This window comes from Schistocerca serialis, chromosome 7, assembly GCF_023864345.2.
Source record: "Schistocerca serialis cubense isolate TAMUIC-IGC-003099 chromosome 7, iqSchSeri2.2, whole genome shotgun sequence".
In the NCBI taxonomy this organism is placed as follows: domain Eukaryota; kingdom Metazoa; phylum Arthropoda; class Insecta; order Orthoptera; family Acrididae; genus Schistocerca; species Schistocerca serialis.
The window spans coordinates 36,721,475-36,746,162 of NC_064644.1; the positions used below are offsets into that span (position 1 = coordinate 36,721,475).

General features: G+C 38.7%; 1 protein-coding gene across 3 annotated transcripts in view; it reads left to right on the forward strand.

Moving 5' to 3' along the window:
• LOC126412526 (protein tramtrack, beta isoform-like) overlaps window positions 1–24,688 on the forward strand; it is a 143,566-nt gene that overhangs the window by 24,155 nt on the left and 94,723 nt on the right. For all 3 annotated transcript variants that reach the window (XR_007575303.1, XM_050082165.1, XM_050082163.1), the window contains exons 5-6: window positions 11,522–11,779; window positions 23,374–23,535. Coding sequence is in view for 2 of the 3 variants with exons in the window: in XM_050082165.1 (XP_049938122.1) it covers window positions 11,522–11,779; window positions 23,374–23,535 (420 nt within the window). In the remaining variant the exon portion in view is untranslated. The remainder of the gene's footprint in view (window positions 1–11,521; window positions 11,780–23,373; window positions 23,536–24,688) is intronic.

Below are 24,688 nucleotides of genomic sequence, written 5' to 3' on the forward strand. Positions count from 1 at the left end.
CTGCTTAAATAATTACAAGTCTGTTAAGTGTGCGCTTCTCTTAACTTACGAAAAAAAAAAAATCCATATCAAAATCTTCAAAAAGTACCATTTGGCATTTTGACATTCTTGCAGAGCCCTGTTATCAGAATATTGCTACATTTAATATTCTATATAAAAAATGTTTGATCCTGAGAGCAAAAAGATTTTGCACAAGTTCTTATGTTATTAGTATAAGCAAATGTGCAAAGTTTCATGAAAATCTAAGATGATGGGTGACGTGACCTGTGTGATTTGATGTCAAAGCTCTCCACACAAGTTTTGCACAAATCTTCCATATGGGAAAGTCTTCTGATAGGATCTTGTGAAAAAACCATTTTCGGCAAATCCAATTATTCCAACATCAAGCAGACAATCATTCAGTGGTCTGAATTCAGTAAATGTGCACACGAGTCATATAGTTGTCTGTTCACAATGCTTGGGCCTCGTCGGCAACCTCTTCCCGACCTTCTCTAAACATCTTGTGTCACCTGTTTGACTGCGATCTGGAAAGGCAATCGTACCTGAAGGCCTCGTTCAGCAATCCCAAAGTTTTCAACAGCATCTTGATGAGCTTCTCGTAAAACGTAGTTTGGGTTCAGCTGCCACAGACTGGTCGTGTGTGTGTGTGTGTGTGTGTGTGTGTGTGTGTGTGTGTTGCATTTCTGTGTGTGTGTTTTTTGTCTATTTTTGTCAAAGGCCTTGTTGGCCGAAAGCTTATTTATTTTGTTACATTCTTTTTGTTGTGCCTATCTGCAACTCGGCATCTCCACTATGTAGCGAGTAGCTACTATCCTTTTCATAATATTGTTACCTTCCATCCTGAATTTTCCAGTGTTTGATTTCACATAAAACTTTTATCACATTGTATTGCTCCAAAGTTTTCTCCATTGTGAATTCAACGCGAGCACTTCATTGAGGTTCACAGAAGAAGCCATCCTAACCCTCCAAGAGCACGGAAGAAATTGAGTAACCTATCGCTGGAAAGCTAATGCCCCCCCCCCCCCCCCCCCCCCGCCCCCCCGCCCCCATGATTGCGCCACAAAAAAATTCAGTGCATTCATTTCTGGACATCCTGTATGCATTACAGCTGAACTGAAGGTGTGTAAGCCCCTTGAAGGCTTAGAAATCGTTCTAATAAAATGGCTTCTTGGGAAACCATCCTAGTAAACTGTAATCATGAAATAATGCAAATATTCCCATTTTCAGAAATTTGTTTTGATTGAAAATCACCCCGAACCTCAAGATTTAGGATTTCAGTGCATTGAATGATCGCTAGGATCACTTGGGGAAAAAGAAAACTACATAACCTCTTATCAAAATGTTCCATAACCTCTTATCAAAATGTAAGTAGATGAGCCAATCTACCGTATCTTCCTTCGTCGTCGGCGTTGTTGTTACCGTGAGGCACCGTTGTACCAAGTGGCAAGGCGCGTCGATCTTAAGAGCATGAGATATAGTAACCTTAAGTCGTTGACAACACACAACGGTCACGGTAGAACCTGATTTCAGAATAGCTGCAGTAGTTAGGATCTATGAACTACCCCCTCTTGACCAGGTCCCCAAAACTTAACTCGTAACGAGATCCCTTCGAAGGAAATTGCCATAACGATCATCTATAAAGGCTTCGTACAACGATAAGAAATGTTGCAGTTCATGGAATAACAACAGATACGACCAAACTATCTTGTTTCATCTGTTTTATTTAATGTAACTTTGTTCACAGTTTTATTTCGCATTCACTACTGGGTCATTCCATGTCAAGTCACCCAGGCCTTGACACCAACCATGTCAGATTTTGATGAAACTTGGTACAATTACTTCTTTTATCATCCTGAAAGCACTTGTAAAATTTTTTTGCTCTATCTCTTATAGTTTTTTTTATAAATTTTTAAAGTTTTTAGATTTGGCGTTGTTTCAGCAGTCGGAAATCGTAACTTAAACGTGTCCTCACAACTAAAAAAATTTGTATGTTAAAGAATACTCAAGATATCAGTATGAAATTTTGGAATAAGTTTGTGTATTATATCTAAATGTTAAAAAAACTACAATAAAGATATATTAAAATCTTCCAAATGAAAAAAAAATTACAAATAGTTGTTGGTTTTTTTTTTTTGTTTAGTTTTACAAAAACTGCAATATCTAGAGTCTCAGATCTGATAGAAAGCTCAAATTTGTTTTAAAATACTCTTAATTGTATAGGCTATTAGATAAAAGAAAAATTATGTTGGCTTTTTAACCTGTTCAATAGTTATCTAATTTTTTAAATAATGTTAATTATATTTTAAAAATAAAAAGTGCCAAGTGACTTAGACACCAAAAATAAGTTTTTGTCTTCTTGGAGTAACAATGTATGCTCGGATTTTGTTTTGTTATTCCTGTGTTTTGAAGTAAAAAATTATTACAGTGTTAAATAGTGCTTGGATAGTATTTTATTAAGTTTATTCGAGATTTCAGTAAGTACTGTTACTTAGTTTACAGAGATTCTTTTCCAATATCCTATAAAAGTAACCAGAACAGTAATCAGACCAAAAGTGAAATCAGTATGTCAGATATTCAAACCTGTAGCGTAGGGTTATTTAAAAAATCTGACTGTTTCCAAACAACCTACACACCTTCAAAAAAGTTACAACCGGTACCTGAATTGAATTGAGTGAGGAAGAAAAAAATTTGATCCACTTACGATCTGGAATTAATCTGTGTGAATTTAAGAATATATGTTCACACCACAGCTGGTACTTTTTAAATGTTTTTGAAAAGTATCAAACAACATGTGTAGACCCACTAAAAAAAACACAAAAAGCCCATCAAAAGTCGTTGAGAAGTGTAGGCTTGGATCTTTCTAAACAATTACTGATAAAAAATAGTAGCATAAAACCTGGACAAAAGCTTTGCTCAACATGTCGTAACTTTTGTGAGGAAAAATTAAGAGTTGAAGTCAATGAAAGTGAAACAGATGATGAAGTCATGGTTGAATTAGAATCATTGGAATCCAGAAATGAATCCCTCGTACAAACAAACATTGCTCTTGATAATTTAGATTTAACACCGATAAAGCTTCATGGCTTGTCAGAACAAAGTAAAGGGTCTTATTTTAAAAGGAAGGTTAGTAGTACTGAAAAGACTGCAAAAAAGGCGGTTTCAAAAGCATTAAAATATGATGCACCAAGTTCTGATGATGACGAAGAAGATACAAGTGTGGTTGAGAAAGCAAAGGATTTTGATGTAATGATTTCTCTTATGAAAGAGAAGATGTCATCTGTTGGAGGTCAGAAAAGTCCAGATTCTGACCTTGGCTCCAGATTCTTGGAGTCGAAATAAAGTGATGAAAGAATTTAATGTAAGTGAGTACATGGTGCGACAAGCTAGAAAGCTAAAATCTGAAAAGGGTATTTTGGAAACTCCTGGTCCAAAAAAAGGTAAAACTCTTTCTGAAAATACAGTAAGACTTGTAACAGTTTTTTATGAAAAGGATGAAAGTTCCAGAGTGCTACCTGGAACAAAAGACAAAGTAAGTGTTCAAAAAAATGTGTACATGCAAAAAAGACTCATTTTGTGTAACTTGAGAGAACTCTATTATTCTTTCAAATGGGATAATCCCGAGGTAGAAGTAGGATTTTCAAAATTTTGTTTCTTTGGACCTAAATGATGTATCCTTGCTGGTGCTGCAGGCACACACACTGTATGTGTATGCAGTATCCACCAGAATGTTAAACTATTATTGGATGCTGTGAAAATTGAAGAATCTTATGAAGACCTAATTAAGATGTTTGTGTGCAACACGGAAAACCAAAACTGCATGCTACATCATTGCGACAGCTGTCCTGCAAATGCTGCACTAACTGAGTACTTGACTGAAAAACTCAAAACTGCATGCTACATCATTGCGACAGCTGTCCTGCAAATGCTGCACTAACTGAGTACTTGACTGAAAAACTAAGTGAAGATTATGATTTAGAAGAAGAAATTGTAATCAGTCAGTGTATTAACACAGACAGGGCAGAAATGATCAAACAGTCTATCAGTGTTGAAGACTACATTTCTTTATTGGTTAGGCCATTGGAAAAGTTCACCCCGCACTCGTTTATAGCAAAATCCCAATCAGCAGCCTTTAAAAGATTGAAAGAAGACCCACCACCCAAAACAGAAATTATTGTGATGGATTTCAGTGAAAATTATTCCTTTGTTATACAAAATGAGATCCAAAGTTACCACTGGAATAGAGGTGGTTGTACTCTACACCCAGTTGGAGTTTTCGTAGGAAATGAGGAAAACAATGTTTTTGTTTCCAACCACTGTTTTATTAGTGATGACCAAGAACATGACACTGGTTTTGTTAACTTTGTACAAAAAGAAATTACAAAGTGGCTGTCATTACATCATACTGACATTGACTCAGTTCACTACTTTACAGATGGTTGTGCTGGGCAGTACAAAAATAGAAACAGTTTTAAAAATTTTGACTGAACACTTGAGAGACTTTAATTTGAAGGCCCAACACTCTTTTTTTGCGACAAGTCATGGGAAGTCAATTTGTGATGGCCTAGGAGGAACTATTAAAAGAATTTTAAGGAAAGCCAGTCTACAGCTTTCAGATGAAGAACAAATAATGACAGCAATCGATGTGTATATGTTTTGTGAAAAAAATATTGAAAACATTCATTTTCACTTTATTGACAAAACAGAGGCTGATTTGCTACGGTTAAAACTAGAAAAACGTTTTTTCAGCAACCCGAACCATTCCTGGAACAAGAAGTTTTCATAACTTCAAACCACTTCCAACAAACAACCTTGAAATTAGAAGGACTACAGATGGTGTAAAACCCTCCTTAGTCTTTTCTTTCCATTCTTCTTCTGATTGGGTTCGTGTTGAACCATGCAAATCATGATGGTAACTGGTACTTTGGACAGGTAAAAACAATATTCAATGATGAAGAAGATGCAGAAATTCTATTTCTACATCCTTCAGGACCAACTGCATCATTTTATTGGCCTGAAAGAGAAGATTCTTGCATAGTGCCTTTGGAGCACACAGTCTGTGTAGTAGACGCACCTCAATCAAGCGGCACTGGAAGAATGTATTACTTCAAAAAAGACTGTATCAAAAGAACTGAAAGCTCTTGGATGAAGTGGAAAAACAGTTTGAATCAGCATTAATGTTTATTAAAAAGACAAAATTACTCAAAAAATTCAATGTTTCAAGCAATCAGTTGGGTTATACAGAAGTGTTGTAAGAACACTATCTTTGTACATAATTCTAATGTAATCTACTATAATTAATAAACATGTTAAAAAGCCATCATTATTTTTGTTTTATCAAGTAGCCTATATGTTTAAGAGTAAATTAAAACAAATTTGAGCATTCTATCAGGTCAGAGACTCTAGATATTGCAATTCTTATAAAACAAAACATCCGTTAAAAAAAAAAAAAGAAATATATATATATGTATATATATATAAAAAATATTAATATATTTTAATAGTATCATTTTTATCTTCAAATATGTATAATAAATAAACTTGCTGCAAAAATTCATGATGTTATCTAAAAGAGTTTTTAAGATAAGCAATTTTAAAGTTTTGAATACAAATTAAATTTACCATTTCCAAAGGTTCGGAAAACGCAAAACATAAAAACTTTAAAAATTTATTTTAAAAAAAACTATAAGAGATACAGCAAAAAAAGATTGCAGGTGTTGTCAGGATGGTATTAGAACCATTTGAGCCAAATTTCATGAAAATCTAAGGAGGTGGGTGTAAAATTTATTTTTTATTGGGTGATTTGATATGGAATGACCCTACTCATTCACACTCTGATGTGGAGTATATGTGAGTGCCTGAACCCTAACTCCCAAGTTCCATTGAAACCCTTTGATGAACAGTTTTGGTTGCTCCACACGAACAGTCAATGATAATGTTACAGTTTTTCTCCTTTTCATGAACTGGAGCCCGCTGTCCGCGATATATATATATATATATATATATATATATATATATATATATATATATATATATATATATATATATATATAGAGGGAAACATTCCACGTGGGAAAAATATATCTAAAAAGAAAGATGATGAAACTTACCAAACAAAAGCGCTGGCAGGTCGATAGACACACAAACAAACACAAACATACACACAAAATTCTAGCTTTCGCAACCTATGGTTGCCTCGTCAGGAAAGAGGGAAGGAGAAGGAAAGACAAAAGGATATGGGTTTTAAGGGAGAGGGTAAGGAGTCATTCCAATCCCGGGAGCGGAAAGACTTACCTTAGGGGGAAAAAAGGACAGGTATACACTCGCGCACACACACACATATCCATCCACACATACACAGACACAAGCAGACATGTCTGCTTGTGTCTGTGTATGTGTGGATGGATATGTGTGTGTGTGCGAGTGTATACCTGTCCTTTTTTCCCCCTAAGGTAAGTCTTTCCGCTCCCGGGATTGGAATGACTCCTTACCCTCTCCCTTAAAACCCATATCCTTTTGTCTTTCCTTCTCCTTCCCTCTTTCCTGACGAGGCAACCATAGGTTGCGAAAGCTAGAATTTTGTGTGTATGTTTGTGTTTGTTTGTGTGTCTATCGACCTGCCAGCGCTTTTGTTTGGTAAGTTTCATCATCTTTCTTTTTAGAGATATATATATATATATATATATATATATATATATATATATATATATATATATAAAATACTGCCTCAATACCGTGTCCCTCGTGAGATGCGTATAGATTTATCCTGTAATTGACCGCCCTGTAAGTGTACTCAATTTAATGACCACACTTCGCTATCCGCGATTTCGTGTAACTAAATGTCCATTTGTTAGTCTGATTGTATACCGTAGTTATTTAAAACTCGCTCCTATATTTTTTCACTACGCACAATTAGCACTTCTTTACTTGTTTATTTCTAAGAGTAAACGAAAAAAATGACGCCGCATCATCAGCTTTGTCGATATAAAGCAAAACACCTCAATATGCCCAATTTTACCTCTTCTTATAGGATCAGCTACCTTACTCATTAATTACTACATATTATTTCCAATAACACTAAACAGGTATCGCCGTTATATTTTAATTGTATTCAAAAGTATGTTATTATTATTATTATTATTATGACCGACCAAATCATAACAAATCGGGCGGCGTGCGTTTTTAACGATAGCTTTACACTTGCCCAGCCTTTATTCAAGCAGTATTATATATAAATATACAGACAGGACCGAAAGATCGATCTCTCTACCGTAACCAATAGAGGCAAATACCCTATTCAAGTTCTGTTACATCTATCTTGACTCGTATTGTTATTGCAAGTACCACACATTTGGAAAACAATATTTTGCTGATGATAGACACAAGTCCATCAGTACTGATGCAGCTAAGATCTTCTGTAATTTACTTCCCTCGTAAACTTTTTGCATATCTTTCCCCTTTTTCTTTTAGTTGTTGCCTAATGGTGCTTCTCAAGTAAGCCTTTGGAAACAAATACATCTAAGTGGTTTGGTGCAGTACAGCTGTCTATGAAACATTTGGTGCGAAGTCCATAATCATAAAAGCTGGCCAAATTCCTGTATTTTCACTATTGTATGACTTGATGAACACTTTGATTGTAAATCATATATATGCATTTGATGGGTAATGCTATAAATTAGGGATGGATGATATTTAATGTAACTGTACTGTTACTGAGTTGTATCTATGAAGGAAGTAATATCTCTTACATGTCCTCATACTTGGTGAAAAAATTAAATTAGTTACTGAGTTCAGTTGGTCTGATAATGTTCTGACTGTAATTACTGATAATGTGGTGAGGTTGAAAAATGCAATAAATCCAGATGAAGCCAAGCAAATATTTCAGAAAATGTTTTCAATTTGTAAGCATGAGAAGAAAAGTATGAGGAAGAAATGCACACTTTTTTTTTTTAATCCATCTTTTATTCTACATGTTTGAAAGTTTTTCAGTGTGTAGATACATCCTTTTGGAACAATGTTTTCATTTATCCACATAAATCCATCCCTCTCTACTGCCTTACGCCATCTTGGAACCAGTGTCTGTATAACCGCCCAGTAAAATTCTGGACCAACCTGTTGGAGCCACTGTTTGGCAGCGTGCACAAGGAAGTCATCATCTTCAAACCTTGTTCCACGAAGAGAGTCTTTCAGTTTCCCAAAGAGATAATACTCACATGGAGCCAGGCCAGGACTGCAAGGCGGGTGTTTCAGTGTTGTTCATCCGAGTTTTGTGATCGCTTCCCTGGTTTTTTTACTGACATGTGGCTGTGTATTGTCGTGCAACAGCAAAACATCCTGCTTTTGCCGATGTGGTTGAACACGACTGAAGTCGAGCTTGAAGTTTCTTCAGTGTCGTCACATATGCATCAGAATTTATGGTGGTTCCACTTGGCATGATGTCCACAAGCAAGAGTCCTTCAGAATCGAAAAACGCTGTAGCCTTAACTTTTCCAGAAAGTGTGGTTTTGAATTTTTTTTTCTTGGGTGAATTTGCATGATGCCACTCCACTGATTGCCTCTTCGTCTCTGGTGAAAAAGGATGGAGCCATGTTTCTTTGCCTGTCACAATTCTTCCAAGAAATTCACCTCCACCATTCTCGTACTGTTCCAAAAGTTCGCTGCATACCGTTGTTCTTGTTTCTTTGTGAGCCACTGTCAACATCCTGGGAACCCACCTGGCACAAACCTTTTTTAACGCCAACACTTTCAGTATTCTGCAAACGCTTCCTTCCCCTATCCCAACATAGTGTGACAATTCGTTCACTGTGATGTGTCTGTCAGCAGTCACCAATTCGTTAACTCTCTGCACATTGTCTGGAGTGTGTGCAGTAAGAGGCCTGCCGCTGCGAGGACAATCCTCAATATTGCCGTGCCTGCTTTCATCACATAACCTGCTTGCCCACCGACTACTGTTCTGTGATCGACAGCAGCATCTCCATACACCTTTTTCAACCTCTTGTGGATGTTTCCCGCTGTCTCATTTTCACAACACAGGAATTCTATAACAGCACGTTGCTTCTGACGAACGTCAAGTATAGCAGCCATCTTGAAGACATGCTGTGACGACGCCACTCACAGGAACAGGTTGAACTAGGTTTGAAAACAAGTGGGAAGGATGTATCTACACATTGTAAAACTTTCACACATGCAGAATGAAAACTGTATTTTTACAAAAATAGTGTGCATTTCTTTTGGAGTGACCGTCGTACATGGCTATTTTTACCTAACTGTCTTCATAGAACCCTGAGAAGAAATGTAGGTTCCCCCCCCACCCCCCACCCTGATATACTGTAAATATTTCAGTTTCGCCAATAAGCATTTTTGTATTAGATTTCAGTGATGAAAATGTCGTTGTCATTGTAAACATGAATTGCTGATGAGAGGAAGACTATCTTCACAAAGACACATTTGTCGTTTTGGAAACAGAACCAGATTTGTTCAATGTAGCCATGAGTTGTGCACTCTATATTCCACATTACCAACAACAGAGCTTTGTGTGATGATATTTTCAAAAGCAGCCTTTGTAATAAATGATTGTCTTTCTTGCTTAAGCACTAAAGTCTAAAAAAGATAGCGTCTTCAAATGTGAACTTGCATTTGTTGAAGGATTCACAAATACAAGGTCTGTTCAAAAAATTCTATAACTTTGTCCACAAAATTTTTCTACACTTAGCTTTTACTTGTGCATGGGCTCCTTTGAAATATTTCCTCCACAATTGATACTCTGCTCCCAACACCGTTTCCACTTCCGGAAGCAGTCTTGGTACGCCTCTTGCTGGATCACGTGAACCACCAACTGCAAATTCTTTTTTATCTCGTCTGTCATTGAAAATCTTCATCCTTTCAATGGGGTTTTCAGCTTTGGAGGGAGGGGGGAAGTGATTTTGTTTTTTGTGCAATAGTCGTACACCAACAGGGATGAATGTGTGGGTGTGTTACCGTAATGCAATAGCCATGAATTGTCTCGCCCCATTTCAGGCCGTTTCCTTCTCACATTTTCTCGCAGGTGTTGCAACACATCCTGATTGTACCATCAATAATAGTTTGTCCCTGTGGCATGAAATCATAATGAACTAATCCTTCAAAGTCCTGCCGAGCTTTTTTTGGTCTTGGGAGTACCTTTCCCAACCTATTGTGAAGATGGAACCTTGGTCTCAACATGATAACCATAGACCCATGTTTCATCACCAGTTATGATTATCTTAAGGAACATCTTGTTCTCATTTGCGTGATCCAAAAGCTCTTCACAGATTGCGAGGTGAATGTCTTTCTGGTTTTGACTCATGAGCAGTGAGGTGAACTTTGCGGAAACACAGTGCATTCCAAGATGCTGAGTCAAGATTTCATGAAATGATCCAAATGAAATCTTACTTTCTTCTGCAATCCCTCTGACAGTCAGTCTTCGATTGGCACACACAATTTCGTTGATGTTCCTGACATGAGCATCATCAGTAAATGTCAAAGGGCATCCTGAGCTAGGGTGAACTAGGGTCATCTTTTAACTTCCATCCGGCCATTTTTGAACCATGTGAACCATTCATAACACTTGGTATGGCTTAAGCACTCATCACCATAGGCTTCCTGCATCATTTAGTGTCTCTCTGTAAAGGTTTCTGTGAGTTTCGTGCAACATTTAATGCAGATATGTTGCCTCTCTAACACTACACAATGATCTACTTAATTCAGCTCTAAACAGTAACAAGCAGGCATACAACAATGAAAAAAAAAATGGCTCTGAGCACTATGCGACTTCTGAGGTCATCATTCGCCTAGAACTTAGAACTAATTAAACCTAACTAACCTAAGGACATCACACACATCCATGTCCGAGGCAGGATTCGAACCTGCGACCGTAGCGGTCGCCCGGCTCCAGACTGTAGCGCCCAGAACCGCATGGCCACTCCGGCCGGCTACAACAATGAAACTTTCAGCAGTTACACACATTAAACATAGATGTGTGCAGGAATGCTACCTACATTTCACTCCAACAAACCATTGGCACAAAATTACGAATGTTCTGGAATTTTTAGAACAGACCTCATACAGTATTTTGAATCTGCAATAAATCTTGAATAAACCAAAACTTGGAGGATTTCAATGACAACATAAAATACTTACAAAACAGTCCCACATTAATGCATATTATTTCATTGGTTTCAGTGTATTACTCAAACTACATGGATGCTATTTAATAATTAATATATTTCTGTAATGTACTGCCTTATTGGAACTGTGGTGTTGGAACCTATCACTCATTCTTACTTAAGAAAAAGAAAAAGAAGGCTACACAAATTAAACTGTTCGTTAGTGATGCAAAATAGGATTTTAACCCAACAAATGACAGCCTGTACAGCAGAATGCTCAGAAGATGCTATTTTCCCCACAGCTTAGTTGAATATATTTTATTATCATTGTAGTTTGTAGGCTATTTTTTTTATGTGTCATCTGGTAGTGTCTGGCCTTATTAGAGCACTTTACATTCCAGGTTCTAGAGACAGAGCTAGACGGCCTTCTCGCTGCTGCAGAAATGCTGCAGGTGAAGGGACTTTCAAACGTACGCAACAAGTACGAGAAGGGCGACATACACAATGCGGAACCCCAGGGCCAGCAGCAGGCAGTGCCACTCTCTGTCGTGATGCCGCAGACCGACTCTCCTCAGTCCGGGCAACATTCGTTGGAGACTGAGGTCACTGGTAGCCCCGCGAGTCAGCGGAGAAAACGACGTAGGATTTCGGAATCGCCAGTGAGTGTGACAACTTTAGTAACCTAGGAGCATGAATTTTGGAATGTGTCACTAATAGGTGTGGGTGAGTATCAGAATAAGAACCTGAAGGACCAAGATTGAGTCCAGTTGATGCTGGTATTTTTTCTCTTACTACAAGGGCCTTCTTCTCCCCCCCCCCCCCAACCTGCGATAGGCTATAAATAAAAGAAAAGGTCATAGAAAACAATTATTTTATTACCAAAAGTTTTGTACAGTTATGGTTACTTTTCAACATAATCACCAAAAAGATTGAGAAATTTATCTTTCCTTTGGACAAGCTTTGCAGTACCCCCTTCCAAAAATGTTGCTGCCAATGATTGCAAATGAGCATTGACGTTGATTTGAAGAGCTTCGTTGGTTTGAAAGTGCTGCTCTCGTAGCCAAGTCCTCATTCTGCATTCCTCTTCGTTTGTTTTAATGACCAAATTTACATTTGACTTCAGGAATTGTGTTGATCCATGACAACGCTCGTCCACACCCTGCTGGCACAACCCATCAACTCCTTGAACAATTTCAATGGTTCGTTTTTGATCATCCGCCGTACAGTCGTGACCTGGCACCCAGCGACTTTCACCTTTTCCCTGAACTGAAGACGTGGCTAGGAGGGCGGCACTTTCAAACCAACAAAGATCTTCAAAACAACATCAGTGCTCATTTGCGGCAACATTTTTTGAAGAGGGTATTGCAAAGCGTGTCCACAGATACGATAAATGTCTCAATCTTTACAGTTATTATATTGAAAAGTAATCGTAAGTGCACAAAACCTTTGGTAATAAAATAATTGTGTTTTATGAATGTGTCTTTAATTTATAGCCTATTGGAAGTTGGGAAAAAAAAGGCCCTCGTACATTAGCAATAACTTGTTAATATGGAAATCTCAAGTTGCAATGTGACTCAGTTCACCCTACAGCTGACTGGGTCGGTCAGGTGGAAGGTAAATACATACCACCTTCAATAGGACTGTGCTAGTAAAGCACTGCAATCTTTTTACAGTTATTATATTGAAAAGTAATCATAAGTGCACAAAACTTTTGGTAATAAAATAATTGTGTTTTATGAATGTGTCTTTTATTTATAGCCTATTGGAAGTTGGGAAAAAAAGGGCCGTCGTACATTAGCAATAACTTGTTAATATGAAAATCTCAAGTTGCAATGTGACTCAGTTCACCCTACAGCTGACTGGGTCGGTCAGGTGGAAGGTAAATACATACCACCTTCAATAGGACTGTGCTAGTAAAGCACTGCAATTGTCAAACTGTTCTTTTGGTTGAGGATAGCTGTATCTTTCCGTCGCAAATACAGTATAAAGGTAATCCACCATCATTAGGGATAGTAGAGTGACATCTTTCTGCTTCCCTGCATCTAAGTCTGTAATCCGCAAGGCACCTTGCAGTGTATGGAGGACTGTACTCCTGGGCCCACTTTCAACCTACCCCCCCCCCCCCCCCCCCTTTTTCCATTTGCGTATGAGATGTAAGAAGACTTGACTGTTGCCAAACCTCAGTATGAACTTTCTAATTTTCCTAATTTTTCTTGTTGTTAGTTTGAACATGTATGTATGAGAAAGTAATGTATTGCCTGACACTCTTTCTTAAGTATGATCTCATAATTTTAACAGTAAACTTCGTAGTACTCTTTTGTAATACTCATGTATTTATTAAACTAATCCATGCCAAATGCACCGCTCTTCTTCAGATCTACTCTACTAATCAGTTTTTTTTTTTTTTTTTTTTTTTTTTTTTTTTTTTTTTTTTTTTTTTTTTGTGCTGCTGCCAGGCACGATTTTCCTGTATTTATTTTCTGCTTTGCGCATTTCGGGAAATAATTCCTATTCTCAAGTTAAAAATGCCGTAGTATGTGAAAAATAAAACCACTGAAGAATTGGAATTATTTGCCAAAACGTATCTTGCAGAAAATAAAGGAAATTCTGACTTGACAGTAGCCAATGTTATAAACTACCAAACAAAACAATAGAGATAGCAGGTAAGACTCTCCCTGACTGATGGACAGTTATTGAGAATTGTTTGAAAGAGTGTTTTGTAAACCACTTCTTTTCATGAATTAGTTACACTTCCTTATGATTCTCCCAATAAATATCACACTGGAATGTACGTTTTGTACAAACAAGATAGCGGTGGATGCTATTCTTTGATATTTTTTGGTTGTGACTATTTCCAGTAACTTGTCATCGGTAGTGTAACCAAAGATTAGTAGATGTACTAGTACATCAGAAAAGAAAACAAATACTAATTTGGGAAACATCTGAGGAAGTGAAAATTAAGTAGGTGGTTGACAGTGGACATTTGCATTTAATTACAACACTGTACCTCACCACTCATGACGCTGTCTCAATCTCTGCATTTCTCACTTGTGGCCGAATTGCAGATTTCATACAAATGTAATCTAACGACAGTGTCTCAGAGGGTCCAGTCCACCTCTTGCTCGAACCTGACGATACTGCCTGTCTGTTTGGGTCCATGATACCAAATTTGCTGATGAAACTCGCTCTCTGATCTTTAGTAATCAATTTCTTATTGGCACACAGTTACAATACTAAACAGTCCTTTCATCTGCAAAATGTCCAGGATGCTGCAGGAATTAATTTTGAAACTATTCATTGTCTACTATCAGCTCTCAAATCTTTGTCACATAAATTGACAAAATTCTTACAATACCTTAATTTTATTATACAGTGAACACGTGAAGTAAAGGAAATATGAACAACAAGAGACGGAAAAGGTGTTCTTCTATACTTACTGTGTAAATTCATTTCACAGTCAACTTTCTCATCCTCCACTCTCTGCTTTAGGAGATCTGTAAAACATCTGGTACATATGAGCAGTACAGTAGCATATTAAAGACTTCTTGATTAACCTGCCATCATTTAAAAGATAACATTGCGTAGCATATGACATATTCTTTTCCCTCTCATACTGTGCTCTCTCTCTCTCTCTCTCTCTCTCTCTCTCTCTCTCTCTCTCTGGCTCCCTCCCTCCCCTTTTTCCATAAGCTATGCTATTGAAATAAAATATGTATCACTTTCATCATGCAATCAACGTCTGCAAAATGAAAGTGCAATGCCTGTGTAGTGCACACTATCTCCTTACCTACGGACACAATTTTTTTTCCGTTGTGTGTGTGTGTGTGTGTGTGTTGTGTTGTTTATTTTCGTATTTTCGACGAAGACCTGGTTGGCAGAAAGCTTACTTTCCGATAGTCTTTTTGTTATGCCTACCTGTGACTCAGCATCTCCGCTATATTGTGAGCAGCAACTATCCTTTTCATAATATTGTTACATTTCATCCTGGATTTTACCATAATTTTATTTAGATTACTAAAATCTTTAAAAGCATAGCTCTCATTTTGATGGCTATAAGGATTGTATACGCTCTTTCTCTTTATAAGTGCAATACATAGTCCAGGTAAACAGACTACTTGCATTTTTCTTTTTAACTTTTGCTATAGCAAAATCTGCATCATGTGTGAGGAACATACACTGTGCCACGAGGAACTTACGTTAGAGGTTTTTCAACCCTTCCTCAGTCATTTATCAACTGACGTAACTCCACTATTTTGAAATCCTTATTTTGGTTATTCATCTTACAACATTATTCACACATCACTGCACATCTTCATAGGAACCATTGTTCCTTTTGGTTTTTGTGCAAAATATTTTTCTTCAGTTTGCTTCATTCGTAAATATTTGTTCCTTTGTAAACATTCTATTTTACCTTATTGGATTTGTTTTCTTTACCAACGTCACTGATTACATTAGCTCAAACAGTTGTTAAATCGGCCATAATTTTAGTTCGTTACGTGTTCAGTAGATCATTTGAATGACCCTTTTATCGAAATGATGTGGAATGATTCATGTATGGAAGGATATGTGGGCAATAAACAGTTTAGATAAAAAGAGAATAGGAGCTTTTGAATTGTGGTGCTACAGAAGAATGCTGAAAATTAGATGGGTTGATTGCCTAACTAGTGAGGAGGTATTGAATAGAAAGGGAGACAAGAAATTTGTGGCACAACTTGACCAGAAGGAGGTATCAGTTGATGGACACTTTCAGAGATGTCAAGGAATCACAAATTTAATATTGGAGGGAAGTAGGAATGGTAAAAATCTAGAAGCAGACCAAGAGATGACTACAGTAAGCAGATTCAAAAAGAAGTAGGTTGCAGTAGTTATTCAGAGATGAAGAGGTTCGCACAAGATAGAGTAGCATGGAGAGCTGTATCAAATTAGTCTTCAGGCTGAAGACTGCAGCAACAGCAATAACAACAACAGTATTGTCTACAAAAAGTACTAATTCTGCTTGTTGAATGTTCAGTGAAGGTCATTCACATGTACACACATCAAAAAAAGTTTTGCATCACCTCAGTTCAGAGAGTTCTCGAACCTGTGCGGAAAATTGGAATAAAGATCATTATAAACATCATTTCTGCCCTTTTTATTGCTCATGAAAACCACACATTTCATGTTGTATCACCATACAGCAACACCTTCAGAGGTGGTGGTCCAGATTGCTGTACACACTGGTACCTCTAATACCCAGTTGCATGTCCTCTTGCATTGATGCATGCCTGTATTTGTCATGGCATACTATCCACAAGTTCATCAAGGCAGTGTTGGTCCAGATTGTCCCACTCCTCAACTGCGATTTGCCGTAGGTTCCTCTGAGTGGTTGGTGAGTCACGTCGTCCATAAACAGTCCTTTTCAATCTATCCCAGGCATGTTCAATAGGGTTCATGTCTGGAGAACATGCTGGCCACTCTAGTCGAGCAATGTCGTTATCCTGAAGGAAGTCATTCACAAGACGTGCATGATGAGATCGCGAGTTGTCATCCATGAAGACAAATGCCTCGCCAATATGCTGCCGATATGGGTGCACTATCGGTCGGAGGATGGCATTCACGTATCGACAGCCATTATGGCACCTTCCATGACCAGCAGCGGCGTACTTCGGCCCCACATAATGCCACTGCAATACAGCAGGGAACCTCCACCTTGCTGCACTCACTGTACAATGTGTCTAAGGCGTTCAGCCTGACTGAGTTGCTGCCAACACATCTCCGACGATTGTCTGGTTGAAGCCATAAGCGGCACTCATTGGTGAACAGAATGTGGTGCCAATCCTGAGCGGTCCATTCGACATGTTGTTGGGCCCATCTATACCTTGCTGCATGGTGTCGTGGTTGCAAAGACGGACCTCGCCATGGATGTCGGGAGTGAAGTTGTGCATCATGCAGCCTATTGTGAAAAATTTGAGTCGTAACACAACGTCCTGTGGCTGCACAAAAAGCATTGTTCAACATGGTGGCGTTGCTGTCAGTGTTCCTCTAACCCATAATCTGTAGGTGGTGGTCATCCACTGCAGTAGTAGCCCTCGGGTGGCCTGAGCGAGGCATGGTATCGACAGTTCCTGTCTCTCTCTATCTCCTGCATGTCCAAACAACATCGCTTTGGTTCACTCCGAGACGCAAGCACGACTCACGCCCTGTCGTCACAGCTTGAATTCTGCCAGTACCTCGTCTCCTACCTTCCAAACTTTACAGTTCTGCTAGATTCGCAGGAGAGCTTCTGTAAAGTTTGGAAGGTAGGAGACGAGGTACTGGCAGAAGTAAAGCTGTGAGGACGGGGCGTGAGTCGTGCTTGAGTAGCTCAGTTGGTAGAGCACTTGCCCGCGAAAGGCAAAGGTCCCGAGTTCGAGTCTCGGTCCTGCACACAGTTTTAATCTGCCAGAAAGTTTCAAAACTTAAGTTTCAAATAACATGCTCCGTTTACAACAACAAAACATAGAGTGCACAAAAATGTCTGCCGACAGCAAAGTGTATCAAAGACCTTAGGACAAAGACTGTGCAGTACTTTGTAACAGCGAACTGCTTTCAAAGAGCATGATGTCACAACTGTTTACATTTCTAACAGGTTGCGGGAAAGTATTTCAAATGGTGGTTTGAGAAGTGTTACTTAAAAAGTAAATTTTCTTTTAAGCAAGTTGAATTATATTACGTGTGAGAATGTGTGATGAATTTCTTAATCGCACAGTGTTTGACTCTCACTCAAAAGTTAGCACTTTGAGGACCAGCCACTTAGAAACATTTTGGGGCCAGAAGACCAGACATTTTTGTCATTAATTAAAATTTTACTGCGACATTTGTGTTTGACATATCTTAGAGGATAATAGACGCAAAAAAAGAAAGAATTTAAGTGTCTCAATTTGTATGGAAGCGTGACACGTGTGGGGCTCGTGCACTTTACACAGAATTGCATCTCCATCTCTCCTTAGCACTGGTTAAAGATAAATACAAATTCCATCAAACATAGCATGTTAATTTCTGAAGCACTGAAATCAAGACAGTGATGGGTTTTGTCAGCCAATCATAGCTCACATCACATAATCTCACCAGCCAATGACAGCAGATATTCAGAGCGCAGAACACGTGATGTAGTCATCCAATAGCAACATCACTGTTAAATAGCATGAACACACAAAATAGGAAAAATTAATGGTTTGAATCAATATATATACAGTATATACAGTATCGCTACAAGAAAAGCTAAGCTTTCATGTACAATATCATGCGCATTTGACTCTCGTATAAGCAGTACCTTCTCCCGCTTCCCGCTACGGCGCTACTTGTAGTTTGGCTGTTAGCAGTATCGGTAGTAGCTGCAAGCAGCCAGATGCAAACGAGAAAAATTTTTCTTGCGCACACTAGCTGCCAGATTCGCGCTTGCACAGAGTTGTCTGAGTTATAGTGGGGAGGGGGTTAACCTGCACGTGACCCGTGTTTACATTAAGTGATTTCGCTGCTTCTCTTCGTTTACAGCTCCCACGTCAAATGAAAACAAAATGGATTTCTGTGGCCGTGAGCTATCAAGTGAATTAAAATACATTCACATAATTACGGAGGGCAAAAATATATTATTAATTTCAGTTTTCTGATTTTATTTTATTTCCAAGTTAGTAGCAGTCAAGCATTAATCGCCTTGCAGAACAATGAAGTTATTTTTGCAAGTTTGCTAAAGAAATTTGGCTTGATTAATCTTTCCGCTGAGGCGATCGTTTTATTTGAAACGAAGTGTTTCATTCTACAGTACTGGCTGGTTCCAACTGTTCGCTGAATTTCAAGTGCACGTTATCATCTTTTGCCATGTATGGCATTATGCCATAATAAAGAACCAAAAATGGATCGTATAGTACTGGTACTCCAAGAAAATTTACATCCCAAAAACCACACTGAAAAGCTTAATATCAGATGGGACCTGCTTCATTGTGAATCTGGAAAAAAACCAATTTGTACTTCAAGCTGAATTATGCGTTTTAGTATGGTTTACGAAATTCCGATGCTCTTTGGAGTATCCTCTGATGCCCTGTTCCTTTTATGGTGTAATCTAAGCTCTCTTAGTGCTTTATACACACGAACATGCGGGCTTCCTAAACCACTGCAGTTGCACACGCACAATAATGTCTGTTTTCTGGCGCTCTCTGGCAACTGGTAAATCGACCCTATTTCTAACAGTCTCCGGATAGTATTGCGAACGGTGGTTAGAAAAGCTTTACTTTCAAAGTAAATTTCTTTTTACCCAAGATGAATTATGTTACGTGTGAGAAAGTGTGATGGATATCTAAATCACAGAGCGTTCGTAACTGAACAGTTTGAGGACCAGCCACTTACAAAAATTTTGAGCCGCGAGACATTTATGTCATAATTTTAAATTTACTGGCATGTTTGTGTGATGTATCTTAAAGTATAACACACGCAAAAAAAAAAAAAAAGAAGAAGATCAATATTACATGTGAAAGCTTAGCTTCTGTTGTAGCGTGTTAATCTTAGAGACCAATATTATATGTGAAAGCTTAGCTTTTCTTGTAGATATACGGTACTGTGTACATTAATGTAAACCGTTAACTTTTCCTCTTGTGTGTTCGCGCTATGTAACAAGTGATGTTGCTATTGGCTGACCAGAACACGTGTCCTATGCTCTGAATAGCTGCTGTCATCGGCTGGCAAGATCTCATGGTTTGAGATATGACTTGCTTACAAAAGGACATATCAATCTCGGTTTCAACGCTCCGGAAACTAACGCACTGTGTTTGGTGCAACTCGAATTTATACTTTCGTAATACGAAAATATGCAGCGTATATGTTGCTGCAAAACAAAGGTCTTTCCAAAACTTCTCTGCCCCGTCTTTTCTTTTTTTTCCCGGGAAGTTCTACGCGATTGTATAAAACGTCAACCATTCAAAGGATTGATAAGTTTTACAGTTCCGAGGGAAAATCTACGGAAAACGTACTGTCACTTAGCACGGAAAAAGTGTATTTTCGCCCGGGAAAAAGCATATTTTTTAAACGGGATATCCGGGAATAATCCGGGAATTTTTTTTCCTTGTATACACCCTGTTGTTGTGTAAATGCGAATATGCTGTCTGCAAACATGGGCATATTTAAAATAGTGTGTTCTTGAGAAATTTATACAAATTGCTATTTATCCTTGTTTTAGCCTCTTTCTCGTCCGTTGGCAACATGTCGTACCCTGCAGAGTGTTGTTGGATGTATTATCATTATAGTGGCCGGCACAAAAATAGGGCTTAAAGGCCATCTCACTATCTTACAGCATTGCCAGTTTTTTTATAGTGATACTCTATTTTTAGGCTAGAATATGATGGGTCCAGAATGAGATTTTCACTCTGCAGCAGAGTGTGCGCTGACATGAAACTTCTTGGCAAATTAAAACTGTGTGCCAGACCGAGGCTCGAACTCGGGACCTTTGCCTTTCAGTGCGAAGAAACGTCCGGTGAGAAAGTTATTAAGAAAACTACAAAATTATTTTTCGTAACATTTCAGACATCACTATTGTATTGTATCACATACAGAGACAAATTACTTCCACGATATTCCGTGCGCAGCAGCGCACGAGTCATTGTACGCTGTCTCAAAGAGTTTTGTTCGGACGGCTCGCTTTAATATGCCCGCGAATATTCCCTACTACCCAAAAATATTTTACTGTCTGCTAATACATATCCTTCGCCATTGCATCAATCACTCAAAACGCCAACGTATGCTGCGCAAAAGTAATTGTAGTTATTTTGAAGCCAATATTTTCACTGAAGTCGAACAAAATATTTGTTCGAAAGGTTTCGTGAAAACCGAGTTTTATCTAAATTTGCTGTAAGCCTATTATTCTCAGCACACAATAAATGTTTGGTGCACAAAAACGTCATTCTTACTACTGCAATGTCTCTGTCTTGTGTTACAAATTTCGTCCATCATTACAGTTTCTTGCTGGCCAGTGCATTGAAGTGACTGGCCCAAATAATCATTTTTATCATGGACATTACCCTGTATTTCTCTAAGCATCGGATACTATCTTCTGTCGTACTAAAGTAATACAATTCTACGTTCTAGCTTTTTGTAAAAGTTGTCAAATATAGATTTATATGCTCTTCTCGGAGAATCAGAATAGGTGCTGGGACTTATGTTACTGCACTGTTAATATATAAAGTTGATACAGTAGCACCACAATGTTTCATTGACTGAAAATGAAACATTCTGTCTCTTTAACCACTCCAAAATATCTGGTTTGCACCAATTTGAATGTGGCAGCTTTTCTATCTGAATGGAGGTCATGATAATTGACCCTTCTTCCAGCGCAGACAACAGTCGGATAAACAAATTCTTAAAAACTTCTCCATTCATTTCTGAATGGCAATCGGATTGGCATGAACTTTTCCCACCATGAGAAACAAGTTTGGCCTCTGGTATGAAACCTGTGGTTAATGAACCGGCGTTTGCGATGATTAATCGGCCACCTCTACCAGTAGGCACTTTCAAACCACCATTTCCTTTGGAGTCATGCCATAATGTATGTATTGGTGTGCTTCTGTGAAACCGAAGTTTCATCCAAGTACACTACAGGCCTGGTGTCTTCAGCATGCAAGAAGTGCATTGTACGCAAAAACTTCGCTCTTGCTGCTGCAATGCCTCTGCGCTCCATTAAGAATTTCTGTCCGTCATTAAATTCTTAAATCTGAAACAGAAGGAGCAGAGAAGACGAAGAACGGAGGTCTGGCTGTATTTTTTTAGCCGTTAGATACTCTACTCTGTTGTAATATCCAAGTACAGTTCTACGCACAAGCTCATCGTAAAAGTCGGTTGATTTCCGTTCACGTTTGTATCTTTTCTTGGAAAATCAAAATACTCATTCATGTCTGGAGGTTCTGCCAGCGACACAGATTTGCTAATACAGCCTACAGTTGACTTGGAGCTTTAGCAGTAAGTTTATGAATTTGTGCAAAATTTAAGTTATTCCTCGCTTCTTCATTGTCGGTCAGATCAGTTAAAAAGTGAGTTACATTCGATATGATAATTTTTGATTGTTCACAAATGTCTTTCTGCCCTTTACGCACACCGACCAGAGGAGTACTACAAGTAGGCCGTTGCTCCTGCATTGTCTGCCACTGAACATGTCAAAGCACCTTTCTAAAGACATTAAGACACTGAGATCAGACGTGAACACTCGGTATAGCATGGCTTTCAGCTGCTCTGACCTACCACACCACTAACGGTACCTACATGGCAACAAAGTCGAGAGGCGGTTAAATCAGCCCGCAGCGCCTGCTGGTAGCAGGCAGCGGCCGTGACCTTGAGGACTCTACTTTCGTGCCGGCCACTTTATGAATAGAGCCACTTCACGCATATTTGAGACAAGGTGTTTTTTGGCAACTTCTCTGTAAAATATTAGTTGGAACCTATTGCTAGATGGTACAGTATCTTAACTTACAAGTTCTTTGTTGTTCTTCACGTGTACCCATTTATTAACTTTTCTGCAGCAACATTTTTAGTGCAAGTAATTATAACTATTCAAAAAAGTCAAAATAGACCCATGCTCAGGCAGTGATCATTGGGGAGCAGATGCCGGAATCCCACATCACCATTCTAGGTGAGGTCCTAGTGAAGGTGCTTTGCTGTTGCTCTGGCCTGTTATGAACTGTCAAGTGTGTATGTCCTCCATATGGATGTATAGTGCAGTGTTGGGTTTGTGTTATTATGGATGAATGGGAGGGAGAGTGCGAATCATGTTGCCGGCGCACAGCCTGTTCTTGAATAGCAGTGAGGGGGCTGCAGAACTTAACACACCCATTCGGCGGACAGATCACACTCCACAGTGTGTTATGGTCTCACTTCATGGACACTGCAAAGAGAATTGAAATTTCAATCAGGCTATTGGTATGAGAGTGGTGATCAGAAACTTAACACCGCAATTTCTCCTCCCCTTGCTGGCCAGTTACTGACATTGAAAATATCATCCACCAAGAAGATTCGAACCAACTTACTTTTGAATAGCACCACCATACAGGTGGGACAGATTGTGGTTCTTAAAGATCCTTTTATTCTCTGATTAGAAACAAATGGTTACTGTGTCTCAAATCAGTAATGAGGTGGATCATTTTTGCATTTATTGTAATATTTTTGCATGAAGCTATAAAGTCCCACCTTTCCCTTTTCATCTAATTGTTTTTTCATGTTTCACTTCTTCACAGTTATTAATTCTTCAAATCATTTACAGAACCGTGATGGTACAGGAAATGCAGACACTCCAAACAGTCATAAAAATAAAGACACAGGTAATAAATCAGCGGAAGCTGGAGAGAAAGAAGGGAATCCAAAATTGCCATCATTTGTTAATGTTCCCATGGATGACTATATGGATGAAGATTTACCAGCAACTGTGAGTAAGCTTGAAATTAATCATCACCTTAAGAAGTTTATGTTTTATTGTTATACTACACTACAGCCTGAATTTTATTCTATGAGTTTAAGCAATGCAAAATAATGGAAAGTCCAGGTTGGAATATCGACAGTATTATGAAAAGGACAGATTGCACTCACTGTAAAGAAGAGACATTGAGTTGCAGATAGACACAATGAAAAGACTGTTGCACATTGAGTTTTCGACCAAAGCCTTCTTCAGAAAGGAAGACACGTACACATTCACAAAAGTGCGTGTGCCCCCCCCACACACACACACTATTGCCATGTCGTGGATAAGCAGTACAATGTGATGTCACATGTTAGATGCCTAGCTGTATCTGTCAACTCTCATTGTACTGTAGTATTTTCTGGCATTAAAGCGACAAAAAGTGCAATGGTATCGAAGGAAATTGACTGTGATCCAAAATGTGAAATAATTTGGGTGAAGGGCATGGTTAAAGCAGGCCCAAACAGGGTAATTGGATGTCTATAGGCCCCCTGGCTCAGTAGCTATTGTGGCAGAACACCTGAAGGAAAATTTGGAAAATATTTCAGGTAAATCTCCCCCCCATGAGCCATCGACCTTGCCGTTGGTGGGGAGGCTTGTGTGCCTCAACGATACAGGTAGCCGTACTGTAGGAGCAACCACAACGGAGGGGTATCTGTTGAGAGGCCAGACAGACGTATGGTTCCTGAAGAGCGGCAGCAGCCTTTTCAGTAGTTGCAGGGGCAACAGTCTGGATGATTGACTGATCTGGCCTTGTAACACTAACCAAAACGGCCTTGCTGTGCTGGTACTGCGAACGGCTGAAAGCAAGGGGAAACTACAGCCGTAATTTTTCCTAAGGGCATGCAGCTTGACTGTATGATTAAATGATGATGGCGTCCTCTTGGGTAAAATATTCCGGAGGTAAAATAGTCCCCCATTCGGATCTCCGGGCGGGGACTACTCAAGAGGACGTCGATATCAGGAGAAAGAAAACTGGCGTTCTACGGATCGGAGTGTGGAATGTCAGATCCCTTAATAGGGCAGGTAGGTCAGAAAATTTAAAAAGGGAAATGGATAGGTTAAAGTTAGATATAGTGGGAATTAGTGAAGTTCAGTGGCAGGAGGATCAAGACTTTTGGTC